Below are 20,414 nucleotides of genomic sequence, written 5' to 3'. Positions count from 1 at the left end.
CCCAGCTACTGGAGATATTTGCATTTCTTTGAGAGTTTTAGTTCAACAGTGAATATTAATGAGGCGGTGGAGTGACACCGTTTACCTGAACATGTGAGGACACACCTGAACAGCAGGTGAGCCGTTAACCTTCCTCTGTCTTTGTTCTTCTCTCTCTTTTATTCTTCTCCTTCTTCTCTTCGTCTCCTGAGCCGAAGTTTTTTATTATTTTTTTTCATCTGGTTGTTTTCAGGCTCATTATCACCTCAACAGCAGCAACTGATTCATTATGCAGACGTCTGCATGAATCTGCACTTCACTTAACCAGAAGCTCTCAGTGCTGCACATGATCTCATTCACTCTGAGATATTAACACGTTCATTTACATCAGAGTCTGCAACACGGACACGGACACACACACACACACACACACACAGAAACAAAACAAGACGTGCAATGACATCGCCTGATGAGTTAAAGGGACAACGAGGAGTTTCAGAAAGCAAAGTGTTTTCACATTTCCCATGAGCCTCAGCGTGCACACGGTGAAATTCTTGGACTGGTGCAAAACGGACGAAAGCGAAAACATTTGCCAAGAATGTTTTCATTGATCAAGAACGAAAGTCGGAGGTTGAAGGCGATCAGATACCGTCGTAGTTCCCACCATAAACGATGCCAACTAGCGATCTGGCAGCGTTATTCTCATGACCAGCCAGGCAGCGTCCGGGAAACTGAAAGTAGGAAACACTGGGCGAGTCGACCACTGAATAATAATATTAAAATAACGATAAAGACAACACGATATATTTATCAATAATGAAGCCATTAACAAGTGGTAACGTAGATTCATCCACATTACAGTAATATCAGACTCTTTATAACCAAATAAAACTCCTGGTTGTCCCTTTAATATGAGACACTGCAGGTGAATAGGGTAAAAACAGATTTCACCGTTAACTTCCCAAGTTTGTCATAACATTACAAGACAATTATTTTTTGTATTACAAAATATTTCTCCATGTTTTTAGTAATAAAATGTTGTATAAATGAGGCTGTGAATGATACATCAACAAACCCCTCTGTAAAAACCTTCAGAATATACTGTATATGTGAAAGTTCTTTATTTGGATAAACCCCTAGAGATGTATCATCTCGTTTTCGAGGGGGTCCAAACATATAGACAAACATGAATTCGTCAAACAAACAATTTTCTCAACAACAATCTAGAAAGGGATCAAAGTGGAAGGTTTGGTGTCTGTAAATGAAGTGGAGATTTCTAGCTCAGAGTCTGAGTCTGAAAAACTCTTTCTGAGAAAACGGCCTTTAAAGACCTGGACTGTAAAATTACAGAGATTGTTAATGTCAATCCTACTTTTATGATTTGTTGCTTGCTGATTTTGTGGCTGCATGAGATGTTCTTCCATGTTTACATCATACGAGGCTTGTTCGGTACCGGTACTAAATTGGTACCGAGGTACGGAGGCATTTAAAGCCGTATTATACTGAGCCTTCATTCTATAAACTACTGATAACAATTTCTCCCAGAAATTACAACTGGTCAAAATAGCAAAACAGATGCAATGTTTTCATACCTCAAATAATGCAAAAAAACAAATTGATATTCAATTTTAAACAACAGAACACTAATGTTTTAACTTCAGAGTTCAGATTAATATTGATGGAAATTTAAATTCTAATCCTGCAGCAGCAGTGATTGTTTACTGATTTACTGATTATTTACTGATGCATATGTTATAGTTCTAAGATTTTATATTAAAATAAAGTCGATAATGACATTTTTTGTGTTTGAAAAGTATCGAAATACATGATTGGTGAATTATCGATTTTGGGTGAAATATCCCTTTAATGTGGATTTTTCTACCATTTCTTCCCTCTGCTCTGAGAGAAGGAGGCAAAACATCCCAAAATATAGAAACTAGTCAGCATGACCTTTATCACAGTAACCACGGTGACGAGAGGGGAGGGGGGAGGCTACCATCTGTGTGTTTGATACCTGTAGCCATGGCAACCTTAGCCTATATCAGTCTATAAAACCAGTTGAAACCAGTTTTTAACCATTAAAGCTCCTGGTTTGATGATTAATTATTGATTATTGAGAAACAAACAGGCGATGTTTGATCGACTGAATCATTTGTGTTTTGTTCTGTAGCTCTGACCGTTACACACCAGTAGCAACAGAGACAGATTTACAAAATAAAGCTCTGCAGCAACGAGACGATTCATCACACACACAGAGACACACACACCTTTGTCTCTTCACACAAACGCACACAAATTAATTGTGTGTTTCCATTTTACGGCGCTGCTGCTCTGCTGCTCTGCGTTGTGTCGTGTTGATCAATCACTGGTGGCGAGCGGAGGTAAAGGAGGGGAGGGGGGGTTGATGTTCCCACCTCCACCTCTCGGCTCGGAGCGAGTTTCACAACGGCCTCAAATAAATCACTGCTACTGACACCGGGAGGAGGAGGAGGAGGTTTTTTGGATGCCGATTCAATTTAAATTGCGATTCTACGATATTGCCGATTTTCTCGATTTTTAGTTTTAGCATTTTTAACAGCAGTGAAACAGTTGAATGATTATGATTGTCTACAGACTATTCCAGGAACCATATTTCACATGTAAGTCAGTTTTTAAGATTTATTCAGCAGCAATATATATATATATATATATGTTTACTCTCTTTTCAAAAGCCTGGACTGCATAAAAGAGGCAGAAATAAAAGAGTCTAGAAAAAACATTCTTCTGATCAGCAGGCTTCACTGGTACCAGGTACTCTGGAATAATGCTGCGTTCAAGACAACTCGGAAGTCGGAAAAAAACGAGCTCCAAGTTGTAAAAAATGAATTGAACGGCGTCGAACTCGAAAAATACAGGTGGGAAACTCTGGTATCATATCAGAGCTCCGACTTTCTGACTTGACGTCACGACAACATCAAAACATGGCGTCATGCCCTCGTCTTAAACGGTTAGAATTTAGACATTTGAAGTTATTTGTTGAGGTTTGAATGCATATTTTTGTGTATTACTGCAGTAGCCGATATGAAATACGTTTATATTTAGCTGTGATTGTTGTATGGTAGAGCTGTGCGATATTACGATATATATCGTAGTACGATATAAAAACGTCTACCGTACGAAAGAGCCGTCTATCGTTTAAATCGTAATTTAAACTACATTAATCAGAGAGGGCTCTAATTGCAGCACCTCGCCACTACTTTGCGGCGGCATTTACGTCACCCGCGACTTTACGGCACTGGCACTGCAGCATGCACAGGAGGAGAGATGGATGCAAACAACAACATGGAGGGGGCGGTGAGTTCGGAGGAAAGTTTGGAGGACAGACCTGTTGAGAATGCAGGGGGAAACGAGCCAGAGGAGGAACTGATACCAAAAAGAGGGAACCGAAGTTCTGTCGCTTGGCTTTGGTTTGGATTTAAAAAGAATGACACCGACCAGAGCACGGTAATTTGTAAAATATGCCGCCAGCAAGTGATTACGAGGGACTCGAACACTACAAACCTCTTCTATCATTTAAAAACACGGCATGAAAAACAGTACAACGACAGCTTGAAAGTCCGACCTAACCCAGAACCGCGCAGTGAAAAAGAAAAGAAAAAAGACAACCAAACAGGCCTGAAAGAGGCATTCGCCAAAGGCACCCCCTATACAAAGCAGTCCCGAAGGCACTGCGAAATCACAGAGGCAATCTCTAAATTCTTATGTCTTGACATGGCCCCTGTGTACACTGTGGAAAAGAAGGGCTTCCGAGCAATGGTCAAAACCCTTGACCCCAGGTATAATATGCCGGATCGTAAACACTTCAGTCATGTCGAGTTGCCCCGCTTGTATGAAGAATGCCGTGCTAAAGTTCAAGAGGAACTTAAACATGTAGAATATTATGCATTGACGACCGACCTGTGGACGAGCAGAGTCACACAGCCGTATATGAGCCTTACGGTTCATTACATCAACAGTGAGTGGGTACTAAGTAGCAGGTGCCTACAGACGAGCTATTTCCCCGAAGACCACACGGGAGTGATGATAGCCACAGCCCTAAGAGAAGCACTTGAGTCCTGGGAGCTCCATGAAGATAGGCTCATCTGTGTGACCACAGATAATGCAACCAATAACATCAGTGCACTGCAGCTGAACGAGTGGAACAGACTACAGTGCTTTGGGCACCGCCTGCAGCTGGCCATAGGTGAGTGGAGTTCAATATCATTCAGTTAATATTATATGCTTTGAAATGTTTGTGTAATTACCTGCTCGACTGTCGACTGTTAAAACATTTTTATATATATATATATATATATATATATATATATATATATATATATATATATATTTTTTTTTTTTTTATTACAATATAAAAACATTTTAGTTAACTGAAATAAAAATAAAAACTAGACTTTAAATAACTTGAAAACTAACTGGAACAATATTGTGTACTCACAAAACTAAACCAAACTAAAAACTAAATTTAAAAAGCAGATAATTCATTAAGTTTAGAGTAAAATGTTGCCTTCAAACTGTTTTTGTTGAAAAATACCAAAGTATAGTTACGCTGATCTATACATTTTATATGAAATAGCTATATTAGAATTATCTGCTGCTGTCCAAACATGTTTTAATTTTAACTATTTACAAAGTTTGCACCTTCTTCTGTATCCTCTCTCTGTAACAGAGAACAGCCTGAAAACACCTCCTCCTCAAACCCAAGCGGCTGTGAAACGTGCAGTTGGGATCTGCAAGCAGGTGACCGGTGCCATCTCCAACTCTTTTAAGAGAAGACGTGACCTGGCGAAGGCTCAACTTGACCTTGGCCTGCCCACCCACCAGCTCAAGAGTGAGACCCCCACCAGATGGGGCTCACGGCAACAGATGATCAGCAGGTTCATCGAGCAGGAGAAAGCTCTTGCACAGGTATTTAAAAATATATTATATTTCATAAGCATGCATGTGTGCTCTGTTATGTAGCTAATTGTTTTCTGTGAAGCACTCTGAGTGTGAACTATATAAATAACATTTGAATGAATTTGCCAGGTCCTCCGCCAAGACAAGAAGGTGAGACATCTGATCCCTTCCTGGCAAGACATGGAAATTCTGGAGTCCATGGATAAGGCATTGAGTCCTCTCATGGAATTTACAGACGCCTTGTCAGGAGAAAATTATGTTAGTGTGTCTTATGTTAAACCTGTACTGCACATCTTCAAGCACGAAATCCTCAAGTCTCAGGAAGATGACTCCCCTCTCACTAAAACCATCAAAGAGGGCATCATAAAATACCTCAGTGAGAAATATGATGACGACACCACTGAGAAGCTGCTCGACATGGCCACGCTCCTTGACCCGCGCTTTAAAATGGCCTACACAAAAGAAGAGAGAATCGACTTCATGAAAACAAGTGCGGCTGCAGAAATGGAGCACCTGGTGGCTGGAGGTGAAATAACAGCATCAGCAGTCTCTACTCCAGCATCTGCTGTCCCTGCTGCTGCTGTGGGGGAAACCGTGCTTCCTGCAGCCAAGAAGGTGAAGAAGAGTTTGTCGAGCTACTTCAAAAAACCAGCAGCAGCCACAGACCAAAGCACCTCGAGGCCAAGCAGAGCATCCATTGAACTGGAGCTCAGCATGTATCTCCAGTCAGCTGACCTGGATGCAGAGGAAGATCCTCTTGTATGGTGGAGGCAGCATGAGGCCAACTTCCCATCAGTAGCTAAGCTTGCAAAAAAATATCTATGTATCCCGGCAACCAGCTCTCCGTCAGAGCGGGTCTTCAGTGCGAGTGGGAACATTGTTACATGTAAGAGAACTTGTCTCAAGCCTGAAAAAGTTGACCAGCTTGTGTTCTTAGCTCTCAACTTGTGAAAAATGTGAAACAAAACATTTAAAAAAAATGTCATGTCATTTTAAGAGGTTTCACAAAGTTGTGTTCCTACTAAACCTCTCAAACAGTTTACACTTAATTAGCACTTTTAGTTGTTACTTGAAAGGCATACCTGAATGTTACTTGAAGCAACATTGTTTACATCATTTCTTTGCACTTTATACTTGATACTACATACTTGAAACTGATTATTATGTGGACCATTTGTCCACTGGATATTTGTGTTTTATATTATTTTTTTTATGTATTTTTTACTGTATGGAATTAAATGTGTTTGGTAAATAAAAGGAGAAAAGATAAGAGAAATTGCCATTCATTTCATATATAATGTTAAGACAAAATAATATATCGGGATATATATCGTTATCGGGATATAAAATTGTCTATATCGGGATATAAAAAAAAATCCATATCGCACAGCTCTATTGTATGGTGTGAAATTGTGGTTCCTAGTATGTGACGGAAATAAGGTTTAACTGTTATCAAGGCTGTAACATTATATGTGCACTCATCTGCAGCGTCTCCTCTCCTCCTAAATAAACATCATTTACTGCTGCAGTGATTTTTCATATTCAGCTCTGAGCCACAATACGACAAACTTCCTTCAGGTATCCATGGTTTTTTTCTCCTGAGTTCCTGCAGCGTGAACGCAATGATGTCGGAAGTCGGAAATTTCCGAGTTGGGAATCCCGACCTCTGAGTTGTTATGAACGCAGCATAAGGCCGGTATCGACCCGATCCAGATACCTAATGATGATGATGATGATGATGATGTAGCTGAGGCTCATGGGTAATGTAGTGTTGAGAACCACAGAGGAATGAAACTCCGGCTGCAGCAGCTGAAGGGAACAAAGTGTCTGAGGAAACAGACACGGAAACATGTTCATGTGGGACTGGAGAGAAACCCAGACCCCCTCACCCCCCCCTCCCCCCCCCCCCCTCCCTCAGGTCTATTTAAGAAGCAGCAGCAGCGGAAAATGGGTCTGATCGGGATTTTCCTGAGCACAATGAGGACGGGCAGCGGCAGAGATTGGATATGATGTGAGGCAGAGAAGTGGTTTTCTGGGTAAGTGGCTGCCCCCCCCCCCCCCCCCTCTCTCTCTCCCCCTCCCCCACCCTCCTTCCTCTCTGAGCCTCAGAGCTGATGGAGCTGGTCAGGTGACTGAGCTGAGCTGCTGATGATGTCACAGTCGTTTTTAAACCTTCGGGCTGAAATGTCATGGAATTGAAAAAAAAAAGAATGATAGAAATGTTTTTTAACTAATTATTATGTAAGGGATAATGTATAGTTCGGAGGTTGTTATTTCTCCATAACAACCGACCAACTGTACATTATCCCGCTTATTACAACGGTTTACGAGTGAAATCATTAATTTGAAACATAATGTTGATCAAAATACGACTTTCATCGATTTATAATTGCATCATTTAGCGAATCTGCAAGACTGGTCACCTCCGCTGTTTTGCTGAGCCTCCTCCCGTTCGTGCATTTGAAGCCTTTGATAATCAATCAGTGGATCGATGGATATCAAAGTTTTTATTTGGACCTAACCAACTGCTGATCGGCGGGCGCTAACCCTGGGCGGAGGGATACGTGAGTTGGTTTGGTCCAAATAAAAACTGTGTTTTTCCTGCACTTTGAAGGGCTGGAAAATATTATATTATAGCGAACAATGGAACTGTGTTTTTTTTCAGGTAAAACCTCTTTTAGGCCGTGAAAATAGGCCGTTTCTTTGGGTCTGTTCACAACACTGTATGTTGTAAATCTCTGGGCAGGGCTATTATGGGCTGGCGTTGCTAACGGGAGGAGTGCAGAGAGTCTTCTACTGCAATTAAAGTACTTAGGGGCTATTTGTAGATCATACAACCCCACTTTAAAACAATGATACTATCCCTTTAACCAGTAACCCCCCCCATCAACAAAGTGAAGTGTTCCTTTCAGCCCTGAATGAGCTGTTCATATCATTCATATCTCCATGGAGCGGGTAAGCTCGGTGCTGGGGTGTTACACTGATGCTGCATTCACCTGCAGTCGGGCAGACGGCCGTCGCTAACAAACCAGATGTCATTTTAGTCACAGAAGTCCAGAGAACGACGGTAAAACAATACCACATCGCCATGACAACATATTGTCACGTGTATTGTTTACATAGAGGCTTGTTTATGCCGTTACGTGCAGCGGCTGTCGTCCGTCTGCCGTCTGCCCAATTTCAGGTGAATGCAGCATGAAAAATACGATGGAGTTGCTTGAGATCTACAACCACAAGTGAGTGTGTGAGGAGATAAAACAACAACATCTGAACACAGCTTCATCTCAACACCAACGTCAAACCTTCCAAACAGTGTCAGAGTGTGTACATATGTGAACAACACACACACACATTACACACACACACACACACACACGCACACACACATTACACACACACATACACTGTTCCTGCTCATAAATCATGTGTCACATTAGTGTGAGTCTGTTCCGAGTTGAACGCAGCGTTGACTTTAATCATGTCCAATTACAGCGCAGAGCCCACACACACACACACACACACACACACACACACACGCACACACGCACACACACACACACACACACACACACACAGACCAGTATTATTATTATAGAAAAAGAAAAAAAAAAAAAAACCTCTTTTGATGTTGAACTCAAATTGAAATGTGAAACAAGCCGTCATGAGTTTATTAGTCTGGCTGCCATGGAAACGATCCTGCACCAGAACAATAAGATTTCACGGCAGCTCCATCACCGACCCCCCCACCCTCACCCCCCCACACACACACACACACAGGCAGGATATTCCCTCAGGACTAGAGGAAGGAGACTCCCTCCAATAAAGAGGATTATAGATCTGAGTGAGAGCAGCCGAGTGTTTCCAATGAAATCACAGCTCCTCCTGCACAAGTCATTAACATTTAAACCCCCCAACCCCCCCAACCCCCCCACTCTGGATCACTCTGCTGCTCTGCATGCATTAGAAAATAACCCTGCTGCCTGCGCTCTGTGTGTGTCTGTGTGTGTGTCGGGTTGTGTGTGTCTGTGCGTGTGAGAAAAATTAGAAAGAAAGATAAGAGGAAGTGAAATGTGTTGGTTTCCTCACCGGCCTGCAGGCTCACACACTCACACACTCTCACGCTCTCTCTCACACACATACAGTATGCTTATAAAACCATCTCTGTGAGGACATTCCTGAGCCGCCGCCATCTTCACACTTTAAAGGGATAGTTCAACATTTTCTGCAAATTGTTCCATTGCCATGATAATCCCTATAGCAGGGTTCCCCAATTAGTTTTCGGCAAAGGGCCAAAATATGTGAAGTGTGATGTAAGGTCCCTTTGACATGAAGTGTAACTAATCAAATCAACTACTGTATTTATTTTATTTCATTTATTTATTTTTATTTTTTACTGGTGTGTTGTATGGGGGGAGTCAGGATCGATAGAGCATTGTAGTGTGTGAGTGTGTGTGAATGGGCGTCTGTGTCTTTATATTGTATCATGTGTCTGTTCTTTTTTTGTTTGTTTGTTTGTTTGTTTGTTGTTTTTGTTTTTTTGTCTGTTTGTTTGTTCTGCTTACTTTCTTTGTATATTATAATGTACTATGTATGTTTGTATTTCCGTTGATAACATGGACCCCCTCGAAAATGAGATGGCACATCTCAAGGGGCTATCCTGTAAAATAAAGTCAATAAAGTCAAAATATGTGAAGTGTGCCAAGCCGAGGGCCGTAACGTCCAGTTTTTTTTTCCATCGTGCCAGTAAAAGTAGATTTTTTTTTGTACAGATAATGGTGCTGCTATCATTGTTGATAAAACTGAAGAAAATCGTAGGCCTAGTACATTCTATAAGTAATCATTTAGGCATGGGAGTCTCAAAGGGTCAAACAAGAAAAATTGCACTCCTGAAAAACAGCCACTGCCCCAGTCAACTGCTTGATCCACTGTACTACCGCAGCAAACAAGTTAAATTCTTTACAACAGCACATTTAACCAACTTTTTGAAACCTTTTTTCAGGTTTGGACGCCCCTTTTTCAAAGGGAAACATGAAAGTAAACGTTCAGAATGGCACAATCGTCGCGGGCCAGATGTTTTGCTGCCTATTGGGGATCCTCCCTGCCCTGTAGTCATAGGAGTAGGTTTGTTACCTTTAATTATCAGTGCAAGCTGTTTTTAGAACGGCGGAGCAGAGCCGTGAGCTGCTCAGAGCTACGCTACGGAGGCTCATTATGGGATTTCTTTGGTTTCCCTCATCATCAAACTCATCAAATACACAATCCAACAACTCCACAACGCTCTGGTGGACAAGTTGTGAGCTGCACATTCACCACGCTATGAGATAATAACACAACGTTACCACACAGAGTTGTTTTAGAGGGAAATACAGAGACTGTTGATGAAAAACTGTCCCTGAAGGCAACGTGCATCAGTGGTTTTGCATGAATTTCCCTCTAAAACAACTCTGTGATGAAAACGCAGAGCAGACTGTTGTGTTTTCACCCTTTACACGGAGCGTTTTTAAGATTTCCACTCTGGAGGGTGGTTTCACTTCTTTGCGTTTTCAAGCCCCCAAAACACCGTCCCCGTCTAAACGAAAGGCACATCACATCCGATGAAATATTTTGCCGTTTTCATCCGCGAGCGTTGTCGTGTAAACAACAGGGTGTGAGAGAGTTTCTGAAGCAGAGGAGGAAACGGCAGAAAGACGGAGAGATCAGAGAAATATCCTCCAAACACTGAATGACAGAGATTTAATGACACGCTACATATCAGCCTGTGCATCAACATTGTTCATGGTCGACCTCACACCGTTAGATACGCATGAAGGTAACGGCACCATTATAATGTGTAACTGGACAAATGCAGCAGTGATGACGGTCAGAACATTCAGTTCCCGGTCAGTTCATTTTCTGTTGGTTGTCCACATGTCACCAGCTCACTAACAGACTTTCACTGACCAAATCATTATGTGAAATGAGCAGCATCTAACCACCATCGGAGCGTTACCACACAGAGTTGTTTTAGAGGGAAATACAGAGACTGATGATGAAAAACTGTCCCTGAAGGCAACGTGCATCAGTGGTTTTGCATGAATTTCCCTCTAAAACAACTCTGTGTGGTAACGTTGTGTTATTATCTCATAGCGTGGTGAATGTGCAGCTCACAACTTGTCCACCAGAGCGTTGTGGAGTTGTTGGATTGTGTATTTGATGAGTTTGATGAGGGAAACCAAGAAATCCCATAATGAGCCTCCGTAGCGTAGCTCTGAGCAGCTCACGGCTCTGCTCCGCCGTTCTAAAAACATCTTGCACCGACAATTAAAGGTAACGAACCTACTGCTATGACTATAGGGATTATATGTTGATATTAAATGTTGAACTATCCCTTTAAGCTGCTGCAGGATCCCAACAACAGAGCTGTTGTCGGGCCCTCGAGGGCCGAAGCCTCATGAATATAGAGAAATAACACACACACACACACACACACACACACACATTAACACCGAGTCCTGCAGCTGCAGCAGTGAGGTGAATGTTAAATCTACATTTCTCTCCGAGCTCAGTGTGTAGGACAGGAAATACATATTTATGTTGAGGCAGCGCGCACACACACACACACACACACACACGCACGCACACACACGCACGCACACACACACACGCACACACGCATGCACACACACACAAGATTTCCACGGGGATGTTTTGGTCTGCAGGTCTGTCAGTGTTATAGTGGTGCAAGATACTGAAGCTAAAGTGCCCTTGAGGCGTGTGTGTGTGTGTCTATGTGTGTGTGTGTGTGTGTGTGTGTGTGTGTGTGTGCGTGTGTGTGTGTCTGTGTGTGTGTGTGTGTGTGTGTGTGTGTGTGTGTGTGTGTGTGTCTGTGTGTGCGTGAACAAGGTACTAATTACTTATAATTAATAATTACAGACAGAAGAATAAACCATCTGATCCTGAGCAGGAGGATTGTAGGAAGGTTGTGGGTTTGAGTCCCTGGTGCAGACAGAGGCTGTTGCCGTGACGACAGATGTTTAACCTGTGTGTGAGAATCAGCTCAGTCCTCTCAGGAACCATAATAATCACACTACACATGGACATCTACCTTTATACTGTATGGAGCTTTAACACAAACATCTACCTTTATACTGTATGGAGCTTTAACACAAACATCTACCTTTATTCTGAAGGAGCTTTAACACAAACATCTACCTTTATTCTGAAGGAGCTTTAACACAAACATCTACCTTTATTCTGAAGGAGCTTTAACACAAACATCTACCTTTATTCTGAAGGAGCTTTAACACAAACATCTACCTTTATTTTGAAGGAGCTTTAACACAAGCATCTACCTTTATTTTGAAGGAGCTTTAACACAAACATCTACCTTTATTCTGAAGGAGCTTTAACACGATCTACCTTTATTTTGAAGGAGCTTTAACACAAACATCTACCTTTATTCTGAAGGAGTTCTTTCATATCAGTGACTTGATGTTTTTCAGTATCGATCAGACCAGTTTGGAAACTTTAAAAATGAAGCTTGTCCTCTCCTGTTGCTAAGCAACCGGATGAGTCAAAGACTTCTCTCACTGACCCTGATGTAAAACAACTCTTCCTCCTCAGCAGCTGAGCTTTGGATGGCGATTCGATTTAAATTGCGATTCTACGATATTGCCGATTCTCTTGATTTTTAGTCTTTAGCATTTTTAACATTTATCTGCACACAAATACTGTAGGAGCCTATAAATGAACATACTCCATTATAAAGTGAACTTAAACCCTTTTCAAAACCTGTACTCTCTGGATGTAAAAAAGGTGAACAAATGCACATTGCACAATATTTCAAAAAATTCAAAAGAATTTTTGAAAATAAAAATCAATTTAAAAATCATCAAAAAGGACATCACGATATTTATGTGAATCAATTTTTTCTCCCACCCCATCACACAGTTTTATTACAATAACCTGGTCGGGTGGAAACGGGACAAAGTGTGAATGAAGAACAGACTTTTAACAGCGACATCCCATCAACACCCACCTTTTAAATCTGCTTTTAACCTGCAACAGTAGCTGTCTTTCTCTGTTCATAATTACAAACATACATAGTTATTGCACATTGTTTGTCCTTCTATGTACTTTTCATTTATTTTTCTTTCTTTCTCCTTTTTCTTTCTTTCTCTCTGCACTGAGCACTTACGTATTTTTTTGTATTTTATTTCCTCTGTATTTGGTCTTATGTAAGGCATCTTTGAGAGCTGTAAAAGTGCTGTATAAATAAAATGTATTATTATGGACGTTGAAAACATTTTGTGATTTAACAACTGGACGACTCAACAAACACAGACGGAGAGAGGAGACCGGATCAGACCTGGAGCCAGGTGGAAAAACTCTTTCTGTTAAACTTCGATATCGACTCAACCTCATGAGAGGTAGAAATGTTTTAGTGATATTGATATTTGAGAACGTAGCTGTTTTTATTGTGATATTTAGGTTTGGAGCGTTTCTATTGGTTGATGGAAACACAACTAGAGGAGGATGAAGATGAAGACGTGGCCTATTTAACCTTTGTGTTCCTCCTCCTCCTCCTCCTCCGGCCCTGAAGCTGTTTCCTCCTCCACTCTAAAGGATGAGAGATGAGCTCTGACATCACACACACACACACACACATGAATGTTTAATGCACTGAGCTGGAGGTCAGATGGGCGAACAGGAAGTCGGTCTGTGGCTCCATTAGCACCGTGTGTGTGTGACAGGAGGAGCTGAGGACGCGTCTTTGTTCATCTACCGGCAACAGTGGGGAACATGGGACCCTTTAAAAAAAAAAAGTCCTATGTTCCCCGGGTCTTCTTGGGGGAAAGCGGGGAACATAGGACCTTTTTTTTTTAAAAGGGTCCCATGTTCCCCGGTCACATACAAAGTGGGGAACATAGGACCCGGGGAACATAGGGATGATCCCTAAAACAGCAGAGCATGTCACTTTTGCCAAGTAGAGATTTTCCAGTCTTTGATGGGGATCCACTTCAGTTTCGCTCCTTCATCAGAGCGTTTCAACAAGGTATAGACAGCAAAATGGATAACATGCAAGACAAGCTTAAAGCTGTACAGAAAAGAAAACTGAATTTGAGCCCACTCTGGATCATAAAATTAGTGTAATAACTCATCTATCAGACGATGGAGGCCAAACTTTGTGCAAAATTCTATTTTTGAGTAAATCCGGGATGAAAGTGTGTTTTTTTTTTCACATTGGATAATGCAGGTGCACGGATTATACGTCAGCCTGTACACGATTCACCAGCCACTGATATTGGATCCGTCATCCATCATTCAAACGTCTGAGACACGCACACACACACGGAGCTCGGTCTCGCCCCAAGCTTTGAATATCCCACCCGCTCGATAACGACCAATCAAATTTGTTTTCCTTACTCGGGTAAACTCGTGTTGCAGCTCGTGACAACTCGGCGCGACAAACAGGACAACGGCCATTTCTGTACACCTTTAAGAGTAAGAACGTGTAAAGATAAAAGTTATTCACGAAGCCTCTCAGCTCTTCAGAGAACATTACGCAGAAGTAAGTTTCCTCCAATGAAAATTGAACCTGTTTATTCCCCCTGATGGCCACGGTGCTCAGGTTGAATTAAGTGCCCCCAGTAATGTTTTGGCAGATGTACTGAGAAGACAAAACGAAATAACTGAAATGCTAATAAAACAGTAAGTAGAGATATTCCAGTCTTTGATGGGGACCCACTTCATTAAACGGATAACATGCAAGACAAGCTTAACTATCTGGAGCAGTATACAGTTGGTCAACCAAGACGACCGGTACGCAGCTGTTTGCATATGGAGCCGAGCAGGGGGTAGCCTACAGAAGAGCCATGGAGCAGCTTGAATGGCATTTTGGAAATAAAATGAAAATCACAGCAGCATTCATGAGCAAAGCACTGAGTTGGTGTGCTATAAGGGCAGACGATGGAGCTGCTTTGAGGTCATACTTACTTTTTCTGCAAAGCTGCTACAATACTATGTCTGAAATAAACTGAAAGAAGATGAGCTGGAAAATGCCTCAAACATGAGAATAATTGTGTCAAAATTACCGTTTAAGCTGCGTGATAACTGGAGAATGACTGATGTTTGTGATATTCAGGAAGCTGAGAGCAGAAGAGCAAACTTTAAAGATCTCCTTCACTTCACGGAAAGAAAAACACGGGCAGCGCTTGACCCCGTATTTGGTGAGGCAAATATACCAATAACAGTGGCTAAAAGGGCCAAACCCAAAGTGCAGCACAAGGACATGAGGGGGAGCAGTTTTGCCACTGCTGTGACTACCATCCCTGAACCAGCTAAAATTAAAATGGAGGTGGGACAAAAACAAAAATGGAGCAATGCATGCATGTTTTGTGGAAAGGACCATAAACTGGAAATATGTGGAGCGTTCAAGCACAAGCCCAACATGTAAAAGATGGAGTTCCTGAAAGCGAATGGATTATGCTTTGGATGTCTGGGAAAAGGGCACATCAGCAAGGTCTGTAGAAAACGCATGTCATGCCATACAGTATGTGCCACAAAATGCACCTTACCATTTTGCACATAAGCCCAAAAGAAACCCAACAGGGATGCTCAGATAACACTCACCTTTCACAGGCATCGATGTCTAGTGCTTTGGTCTCGCTGAATGCTAATGAAGTTATGGGGGGGCGGCACAAAAAGGTGTGCGCTTGCAATAGTACCAGTAAAGGTTAAGTTGGAAAAGGGAACCAAAGTGGTGCAGACATGTACATTTCTGGATGGAGGGAGTTCAACAACGTTCTGCACAGACGCACCAATGCATCAGCTAAACACAGATGGAAAAAAGCAGTAGTGTTGCACCGATACCATTTTTTGGCCCCCGATACCGATTCCGATTCCCGGCTGTGCAGTATCGGCCGATACCGATACCGTACCGATGCCACACCGTTTGGAAAAAATATATAAGAGCTTTTTTTCTTCTAATACTATAATCCAGTAGAACTTTTTTATTGCCTACCTGGTAAAAATGTTTAAGTAACACGTTATTTAAACTTGAAATAATGTTGAGGGTCCAATGTAATGCATTTTTACATTTAGGAACAGTAAACACACCCCAAACATTTTTCCTCTGACTTGACCAACACAATAGATTTGATACATGAAATGGTCTTTCCTGCCACTACACTATGATGATTACTGTATATACTTAAATAACAGTAGCATAAACTGATTGGTTGAACGCAGCCTGATGTAAACATTAATAAACTCAGTAACCAATCACACAGGCAACTCCATGCTGTCCCTGTGTGATGTTCAGGGACAGGTCTGAAGACAGAGCTCTGAGGTTGAAGTCCTATAATAATGAGATGAGATGAGAGACACCTGTGACAGTGACAGGTCTACTCTGTAGCTTCGTCTTGACCACATGTCAGCTGATCAGCTGCAGCAGAGGAAACTCCGCTGCTCTCAGCTGCACCGCAAAATATGCGGATTGGAGGTTGCTGCTATTAAAGGTGACACATTCATTCAATTGCCAGATGTCTATACACACAAATCCATTCCAGTTGCTAAAGAAAACATTCCCAAAGTGGAGGACATTGAGGAAGTGGATTTGACTCCCATTAATGCTGGCATTGGGCTGCTAATAGGAGTTAACGCCCGGAGAGCCATGGAAGCATGGAAGGTGATCAGCAGCCAGGGCAGTGGGCCTTATGCGGTGAAAACCTTACTTGGATGGGTCATTAATGGGACATCACTCAGCAACGATGGAAACGATGGATCCCTGCAGTGTAACTAGGATACTAGTAAACAGGATATCCATTGAGGAGCTGCTGGCTCAACAGAACAACCAAGACTTTGTTGAGCAACACTATGAAGACACAAAGGAAATGTCTGTTGACCTCGAGTTCACGAATATAGTTTCAAGCTCTGCTGTGCTGGAGAATAGACATTACAGCCTGAAGCTGCCTTTTCGTACGGCCAATGTGAGACTTCCATACAACAAAGCTGTGGCCCAGCAAAGAGCACATCATCATCTTCTTCTAAAAAAAGTTCAAGAGAAACAACACATTCTTTGGTGAGTACAAAGAGTTCATGAAGGATGTTTTTGGTAAGAATTATGCAGAGATAGTGCCAGAAGATGAGTTGGAGCATGAAAGTGGAAAGGTGTGGTTTATACCCCTTCATGGCTGACATTGAAGGAATGTTCCATCAAGTAAGAGCGGCCAAAGAAGATGTCAACTTCCTGTGCTTCCTCTGGTGGCCAGATGGGGACGTTACAAAAGAGCTGCAAGAGCACAGAATGCTAGTTCACATCTTTGGAGCGGTGTCTTCCCCTCCAGCTGCGCTTCGTTTGCCTTGCTAAAGACAGCTGACGACAACCAACATGACTTCCCAACTGAAGTTATAAACACCGTTCGTCAGAATTTCTATGTGGATGATTGTTTAAAGTCGGTCAACACAGGGGAGCAGGCAACATCTCTGTATCAACATCTAACAGACCTGTGTGCCAAAGGCGGATTTAAACTCAATTTAAACTCAACTCTAAACTTAATTTTGTGAAACATAAGTTATTTCTTGAGTATAAAGAAAAATGGGCTAATGATATCTGGTTTAAACCAAAGCTCAGAACCTATTGCCAATTGAAAAATGTATATTGTTCAGAACCCAATGTGACTTTGCCATTGGATAGATCCAAGAGATCTTTATGTGCCCAGTTAAGGCTGGATTCTCCCTCTGGCAATAGAAGTTGGTAGGTTTAACTCAGACTATGCACATTATGTAATTTAAATGTAATTGAGGATGAACTGCATTTTGTGTTTCATTGTCCGTTATATGACGAAGCCAGAACAGGCAGTTTTTGTTTCAGAAAATGCAAAATGTGAAACCTGAGTTTTGGGTTGATGATGATGATGAGGTAAAGTTGGAATGGTTCTTCAGAAAAGAAGTCTTTACTAGAGCTACTTTCATAAAAAGTGCCTGGTCAAAAAGAAAAAGTGAATTATTTATGTGAATTCCATGTGGTTTTTGTTTTTGTTTTGTTTTGTCTGTGCTCTGATGATTTTGTTTGGTGTCTAACCCTAGAACACTAACGTTACAAAAAGTAACACCATCACTAACGCCGGGTATTTTTTACCCGATATAATATACCCATAAAAAAATATTTCTCACCAAAGTATATTAAAATACAACAATACATGGCAAATTGAAGTACACTTCCTTAATTTTCCACTGTACAATGTTTCACAAAATGAAAAAAAGGTATCATGGTGAGCCTATAAAAAAATATCCAAAATTTGTGATTTTTTTTTGTTTTTTTAACAAAAACTTCCTTAAAAAAAAACTAATGGAGCTGGGACTTTGTCCTTCAGACCACCCATTTGTGCGACATTTGAGCCTTATTTGGTGGAGTAAAAAGAAAAAAGAAGAATTTTCAGCATCACCAGAAACGGTCGCCAGATTTAGATACATAAACACTAACGTCGGGTGAAATCCACCCGAACATGTGCCTGCTGAAAAAACTAGGGATGGGAGCAGGGTAACATGCCGACCTTCAATGACGTCAGTGAGCAGCATGAAGCTACAGGGACCCATGAAACTCAGACAACAGCAACATAATGAAAATTATGAAACAATAATTTCATGGGTGAAAATCACCCGACGTTAGTGTTCTAGGGCTAAATATGATGATAATGTGTCTTGTAACTAAGCCCTTATAGGCTGGGCACCATGGCTCAGTCCTGGCAGGCATTCCTGAAGAGCAGAGAGCTAAAGATGTAAAAACACTTTGACACCTTGACAGAGACCAGCTCCCTATGGAAAGAGCACTTGGAGCTTAGTGGAACATGCAGCAGGATGCATTCACATTCAGTATGGAGGTAAGACCCCACGCAGTGACCAGACGTGGCATTCTGTCAGTTGTTGGTTCAATGTACGACCCTTTAGGTTTCATGGCACCTGTTATCCTGCCCGCCAAGCAAATCCTGCAAGGCCTGTGCATGACAAAGCTGGGATGGGATGATCAAATCCCACAGGGAAAGGCTAGAGTGGCACCACTGAAGCAAACCACTATACCCAGGCTGGAGCTTGCGGCTGCAGTCTTGGCGGTTCGTATGGATAAAATGCTGAAAACAGAGCTGGACGAGTCTGTCTGCTGGTTGGACAGCATGACGGTTCTTCAGTACATTGCCAGCAAAACAAAACGATTCAAAACATATGTGGCTAACAGGATTTCCATCATCCAGGAGCTGTCAAAAGTGGAACAATGGCAGCACATTAGCTCCAAACTGAACCCGGCAGATGCTGCATCACGCGGGATAAAGGCAGATGTTTTCCTCAGTTCTAAAGAATGGATCAATGGACCGCAACTTCTGTTTTGGCTCACTAACAGACAATCATGGATCAAATCGTTACGTAAAATGAGCAGCATGACGATTAAACATAAGCAAATAAATATCTAACCACTATCGTTACCAGACAGAGTTGTTTTAGAGGGAAATACAGAGACTACTTGATGAAAAACTGTCCCTGAAGGCAACACGCATCAGCGGTTTTGCATGAATTTCCCTCTACAACAACTCTGTGTGGTAACGTTGTGTTATTATCTCATAGCGTGGTGAATGTGCAGCTCACAACTTGTCCACCAGAGTGTTGTGGAGTTGTTGGATTGTGTATTTGATGAGTTTGATGAGGGAAACCAAGAAATCCCATAATGAGCCTCCGTAGCGTAGCTCTGAGCAGCTCACGGCTCTGCTCCGCCGTTCTAAAAATAGCTTGCACCGACAATTAAAGGTAACGAACCTACTGCTATGACTATAGGGATTATGGCAATGGGCCAATTTGACAAAATGTTGAACTATCCCTTTAACTGTGACTAAAGGTTTCTGCCTCCATCTCTCAGACTCCTCACCAGGAACTTTGAGGCCGAGTTTGGAGCGGAATGAGAATCTCTCTGGTCGCCATGGACACAGAGCGATGACATCACGTGATGTCACTAAGCCCCGCCCCCTTGGACCTGAAACCTCTCCGCTTGTTCCTCCTTTGTCCCGTCTGCTGGACACTGTGACGACTCGGACAATACAGCTCATCCCTCACTGTCCACACACACACACACACACACACCTACACCTACACACACACACACACACACACACACACACACACACAGACTCACACCTACACACACATTTCGTCTCACTCACTCACACACGTCAGTCTGATATAATGAATCTTACACTGATACACATCATGTCAGACGCTTCATGTTTAACCTGCACTTAACCCTGTGTGTGTGTGTGTGTGTGTGTGTGTGTGTGTTAATGTGTGTGTGTGTGTGTGTGTTAATGTGTGTGTGTGTGTGTGTGTGTGTGTGTGTGTGTGTGTGTGTGTGTGTGTGTGTGTGTTTAACAGGGTTGTTGTAGATAAGCTCCTTCCATTAGGCCACAAACACACACACACACACACACACATTAACACAACATTAGTACCTGTCTGAAACGTTTAGAAAAATAAAGATA

General features: G+C 42.1%; 1 protein-coding gene across 1 annotated transcript; it reads left to right on the top strand.

The window, feature by feature from the left end:
- The first annotated feature begins 3,210 nt into the window (after positions 1–3,210).
- On the top strand, positions 3,211–6,166 carry LOC146965693 (E3 SUMO-protein ligase ZBED1-like). Its single transcript, XM_085765281.1, has 3 exons — positions 3,211–4,201; positions 4,685–4,923; positions 5,044–6,166. The coding sequence occupies exons 1-3, from the start codon at positions 3,283–3,285 to the stop codon at positions 5,863–5,865; spliced, it is 1,980 nt and encodes a 659-aa protein (XP_085621407.1). The 5' UTR covers positions 3,211–3,282; the 3' UTR covers positions 5,866–6,166.
- The last annotated feature ends 14,248 nt before the right edge of the window (positions 6,167–20,414 follow it).

This window comes from Trachurus japonicus, chromosome 21 (genome assembly GCF_045865225.1).
Source record: "Trachurus japonicus isolate A0001 chromosome 21, Traja_1.0".
Lineage (NCBI taxonomy): Eukaryota > Metazoa > Chordata > Actinopteri > Carangiformes > Carangidae > Trachurus > Trachurus japonicus.
The sequence above is the reverse complement of the archived record's forward strand: the minus strand, read 5'-3'. Positions and strand labels throughout refer to the sequence as shown.